Raw genomic sequence first — 5,490 nt, 5'->3', positions numbered from 1 at the left:
AATAGCTTATTAGGTAGATTTTTAATATCCTTTCGTACAAGGCCTATAGGTATCTATTTAAATTAAGGCTCGTTTGATGTCCCACGCACTCCCATATGCCTCTGAGTGACACTGCCGCCGATATTGATCCGAGTAGTCTTGCCTGCGCCGTTACACATCTAGGGCCAATCTGACCCTTATTAGCCTATCTTAGTTATATCTGACTTATCAAAGTATATATAAGCACGGAGAATACTACCTAAGCCCGGTAGCTATTCGTTTACGTGAAATTCAGACCGTTTACTCAAGACTACTATTGTTTTGCTCTACCCGTGCCTAATAACCCTAAAACGTCTCACAATTATAAGCTTTCTATTTTAGGTTAACTTAAGTAGAATATAGTACAGGCTGATATTTACTTCTAAGAAAATAATTATAATGGACGTTATGCTAAATAAATATCTTAATTTAATTTTTCAATATATTGTCTTTTCTCTTAGAGATTCCTATTGTAAAGAGTAGAGCTAATTTATCGCTATATTTTGTTAATATTTGGAGTTCGAATATTAAGTCAAGCTACTAGTATCTTAAAATATATACTCTTATTAGTATATCTATCATATATTCCTACTTTACAATGATTACATTACTTAAAAAAGAGGTTCTTAAGTCTTGAATTATCTTATTAGATATAGTGAATAAAAAAAAAATTTCTTATTGAAATTATACTTTATTATCTCTGATAAGAATTAATGATAGGACATTATGGTAGCTATTAGTGATACTTAGGATATTATCGGCCTTTACTTTATTGTAGTAGCGGTGGACCTCAGCGTGCGGTTGCTCTGTTCGCGTATCAACTGATAAATCGCGACTGAGAAAAGACGATAATATTATTGCTCCTGTCCTTATAATCGTTGACTGTTCGCTCATGGCGTTGACACTTCAACTTCTTCAATAACATAGGCCCAGGGATGTTCTATGCCGCCATGCATGATTGCCCAAAGTCTTTCCCTCAACCGCTCGACAAGATTTCCTGATGGGCCCCGTTCATTTCCCACGGGTACTACAATTGCTTTCCCTTCATAACTAATCTCTCCTACTGGAGTGATAAAGAAGGCTGTGCCACAGACGAACGATTCCACCAATCTATCATCACTGGCAGCATCTATCAACTCGTGTATCGAAAAATTACGTTCCACGACCTCAAGCTCGTTGACAAGCGTTTCACTAACGATTTCAAGAACGCTGGTGCGTGTCACTCCTGGCAGCACAACACCGCTTCCCAAGGGTGCAGTCAGCAGTTGCGTTTTACCCAGGCCGCCCTTGGGTTTAACCACGGCGAAGAAGTTACAAGCACCCGCCTCCGTCACCCATTCCTCGCCTCCAAGAAGCCATAAAATCTGGTCAAAGCCCTGGTGAGCAGCTGCGGCGCTCGCAATAATTGAGGGACCGTAGTTGGCGCCCACTTTGCAATTCCCAAAGCCACCCGGCCACGCTCGAACCATATCTTTACCAGACGCAAGGAGTCGCAGACCGGGTCGTCGCACCTTTTCGCCTTGTGCTGGAGGTCCCAAGCTACCAGTCGGCTTATCGAAATCGGGAAAGCACACTAGCATAATGTACAGAAGCGCTTCGCTGGATGTCTTCATGGCCAACGACGGTTGTGTCGCAATCATCGTTGGCCGCACGTACAAATACGTGCCGGGCCGGTCCTTTGGCAACCACCGGGGTGCGTCAACGGCGGCGAGTGCGGCAATCAACTTGACCAGTTGCTCAGCTGGGAAATCTGGGAGAGAGACTCGTGCAGCAGATTGGCGCATGCGCATTGCGTTGTGCTCGGGCCGGAAAAGTCGAATGCGGCCGTCTATGCCGCGGTACAGCTTCATTCCCTCAAAACATTCTGTGGCGTAATGGAGGACCGCGGCTGTTGGCATAAGCGAGAGGGGCCCATAAGGAACCAGCTGTGGTGCAGCCCACCCGCCATTTGCCGGGTTGTAACGTGCCAGAATCATGTGGTCTGTTGCTTCGCCTTGGGCCCAGAGCTCCGGTGAATCGGGTGCAGGTATAGGCCTTGGGGAGAGGGTGAGCTCATGTGTCAATCGAGCGGCATCTAGAATGCCTCTGCTTCCGCCATCCCCCTGCGAAGCTCCATTTGCTTTTGGGGAACCAGCGGCTCCGATCATGATCGCAAGCGACGCCTCTTTCTGTCTTCTTGGTTGGTCCTTGGAGCTGTGATTGAAGGACAGATTTGGCTCCAGGCTTGCTTGTTGAAGAAAGCCGTCCAGACTTTATTGTTTTCGCAATCACATTGTTGATGACAAAGTATAGTTCTAGCGCGGAAACACCTCAGCATAAGTCAGAAAATAGACAGGGTTGATACAAGATTCCATCCAATGTCAGGACACTGTCAGACCATGACCACGCTATGTTGCTACCCACACATGGGGCAACGACTAGTGTTGGCAGTACGAACAAAAGCCTGGATCTAACTTCAACCTAGCTTAATACCTCACTACTTTTTGGCGTTATAGTAATGAGACAGCCGAAAAGGTTAAAGTCCTTCACCACTGCCGATAATAGGAAATTAAGACGGTTCGTCATTCCAAAGATTTGTAGCAAAGTTCCTGCCACACTTTGTGCGATCATTAAGGAGCTTCTCCGGACATTAACCATTGTCTACCATATGAGTCTGCTTTGAGAGTCCGGAAATCTCCCTGTCTGACTGTGCCATGACATTAGCCTGACTGGAATTCAGACTACACGTATAATGCCCCAAGAGTGCTTTGTCAGGAGCGATGGAGCAAGCTCTCGGATCCCGCGACATGGTGAGCCATGACCGTACGAGATGGAGACGAAAGACGAAAGCACCATGAGCACTTGGAATAGCAATCGCATAAATGGTTGCGCAGTATTACCATGTGTGAACTAACAAAGCCGTTCCACGACACTTCGACCTTGACTATCGTAACTGCGCATGAACGCCTTCTAAGTCCTCTCCAAAGCTCTAGGATTCTGCAAAATCTGTGTGAACTGCATAATACTCTATTATGGGGCCTCCTAAGACGCGAGGTTTTAGGTTTATGCTCGTTGGTGGGTTGATTACTAGAACCGAAACTATATGACAGCCCTTTGACTAGGAACAGGAATCGGCCCACACGCGAAGCGCACCTACATCAAGCACTTTCGAAGCTTAAAAGCCCATGGAAGAGGCGAGATCGTTGCTGCAGTCGACATCATAACCAATAGGCCGTCCCTGGAGCAGTATGCGGCAGAGCACCTGCCAGATGCTCACCTAGTATTTGTGCCACCATTCGGGGGCCAGATGCCGCCCACTGTTACCGAAACGCTTACAAGAGTAGCTCGGGTGCTGGGTGTAGACTGTATCATCGTGTCGACGGAACCAGAATGTCATAAACCATACGGTCTATGGGCTGTGAGCTTGGGTCTACATGTTATCATGGACAAGCCTATATCTACTCGAAGACATGCTTGCATCGATCCTGCAAAAGCTGCTGGAATCGCCGATGACTACAATGAGCTTCTAGCAGCCTACAAAGAGCTTCAAAAGCACAAAGAGACAATATATCTTATCAACAGCCATCGACGGTACCATCCTGGCTTTCTCGGCACGAGGGATTTCATCACGGATATACGGGACAAGACAAGTTGCCCTGTTACAAGCCTAATCTCGACGCATTGCGATGGCCAGTGGCGATTACCGGATGAAATTGTCGATCAGCATTACCACCCTTTCCGCTACGGCTACGGCAAGATATCTCACAGTGGCTATCACTTCTTGGATACCTGCTACAAGTTCTTTGAGGCAGGATGGAGTGCGGACAAGCGACCTGATCAAATTGAAATGGTTGCCACCTTCAGTTGTCCCAACGATTTCATGTACTCATTGAGTCATGAAGAACACGGTCAGGCGCTTGGTCGTGATGAGTACAACACGCACGCCAAGTACAGCGCAGCTGAACTTCAAGCACACATGCAACACATGGGAGAGGTTGATGCGATGCTCCAAATCACCTTTAAAAGTCGCGGCAATGTGCTCGGAATGGCGCAGTTGAACCTGCTCCACACCGGGTTTTCTCGCCGTGATTGGATCGACCAAGGGCGGAACCCAGATCTTTACAAGGGTTGCGGGAGAGTAAAGCACGAAGCTCATGAGGTCAGAAGTGGGCCGTTTCAAACAATCGTGATTGATTCACGTCAGGCAAATGATAAACATGACCGTAGCAAACCTAGCACGGCCGAGCTAGGAAGTGACAATCACTTCGAAGTCCAAACATGGCGTAATTGTGGTGTACTAGGCGAAGGCGAACCTCTCAAGACTTACACAATCGACGAACTAGACAAGCGTTTCAACACCAAGGCGGCTGGTATCTACATGGAGAACATCAAGCAAGGTATTCTATGGGAGGCGCTAAGCTTCCTCGAGGGCAGTATAACTATTGATGAACTTACATCGAATTTGCCGGATCACAGCATACCTGCCACTATGATGAGCGCAGCCTACATGTCACACATACGTCGCTCCCGTGGTTTGAATCCTATAACACATATTGATGTAAAGTATACGAATGGTAAGGCACATGGCACAGTATGGTTAGGACTTGTTCTGATTGTAGCTACGTTAGAAACGGCATACGCGACAATTCGGCGCGATGATCTCAATATCTCCATACCTTGCTCACAATCCACTCCATCGTTAGCAACAACATCTACTTTTTCGGAGGATGAAGAAAAGGCAATCTGCCCATCTTGCAATGACGCACTGGATTCGTCACCCGATGCTTTACTGAGCCGGAGATCCGCCTGTTGGTTGCCAGTGACCAAGTTGTTGAAACCAACAATGTAAGCACTCGCTCGGAAAATTCTCATGATATCGCTTTCTAGCTGGAATTCACAGCGCAAGCTAAGCGCTAGGCTATTTTTTCGCGTACACAGATGATGATTAGGCCTGTTTTGCAGAGCCGATATCATAAGCCAAAAAGACAATGTGTATCAGATTCATAGCGTAAATAAAACTTGAAACTGACTTCTACCGAGCCTCGACTGTTGGCCGCTCATTCACGTTTGACGAAGCTTTTTGCAAGATGTCTCTATACCACAAGATGCTGATGCTGTGCATATCTGGATTGTTGTACCTATTGCACCGATACGCGTCTAGCGCCTTGATCAAGAATTCACCCAGATGCTCCCCTAGCCTATTCAAGAGATGACTAATTTAACTTTTGTTCTCTGTTTGCTATATAGCGTATTAAATCAATTATCTTAGAAAAGAATAGCAGCCTACACCCTAACCTACCAAAATTAGGTATTAAAAAAATAACTAATGTACCTCATGGGTTCGTTAATCATATAGGTTCGTGTGGGAGCTGAGAACTCTGAACAAATGGAATGTATTGAGATGATGGACCGATCAATCTACTAATCTAGATTAGTAGATTAGTGAGACTATATACTACTAATCTATATCTTACTACTTCTAGTAATCTATTA

The 5,490-nt window shown here is 46.0% G+C and overlaps 3 protein-coding genes across 3 annotated transcripts; 1 reads left to right on the top strand and 2 right to left on the bottom strand.

Moving 5' to 3' along the window:
* Positions 1-702: 702 nt before the first annotated feature.
* On the bottom strand, positions 703-912 carry COCVIDRAFT_116475 (hypothetical protein; the record flags this gene model as incomplete). Its single annotated transcript, XM_014694611.1, has 1 exon — positions 703-912. The coding sequence occupies one exon, from the start codon at positions 910-912 to the stop codon at positions 703-705; it is 210 nt and encodes a 69-aa protein (XP_014550097.1).
* COCVIDRAFT_32064 (hypothetical protein) lies at positions 909-2,165 on the bottom strand (the record flags this gene model as incomplete). Its single annotated transcript, XM_014694610.1, has 1 exon — positions 909-2,165. The coding sequence occupies one exon, from the start codon at positions 2,163-2,165 to the stop codon at positions 909-911; it is 1,257 nt and encodes a 418-aa protein (XP_014550096.1).
* An 864-nt stretch (positions 2,166-3,029) lies between these two features.
* COCVIDRAFT_43249 (hypothetical protein) lies at positions 3,030-5,210 on the top strand (the record flags this gene model as incomplete). The annotated part of the gene is made up of 3 exons (XM_014694609.1): positions 3,030-3,072; positions 3,126-4,571; positions 5,074-5,210. 3 exons carry the CDS (start codon positions 3,030-3,032, stop codon positions 5,208-5,210), a joined length of 1,626 nt encoding a protein of 541 aa, XP_014550095.1.
* Between the last annotated feature and the right edge of the window lie 280 nt (positions 5,211-5,490).

This window comes from Bipolaris victoriae, assembly GCF_000527765.1.
Source record: "Bipolaris victoriae FI3 unplaced genomic scaffold scaffold_278, whole genome shotgun sequence".
In the NCBI taxonomy this organism is placed as follows: Eukaryota; Fungi; Ascomycota; class Dothideomycetes; order Pleosporales; family Pleosporaceae; genus Bipolaris; species Bipolaris victoriae.
The sequence above is the reverse complement of the archived record's forward strand: the minus strand, read 5'-3'. Positions and strand labels throughout refer to the sequence as shown.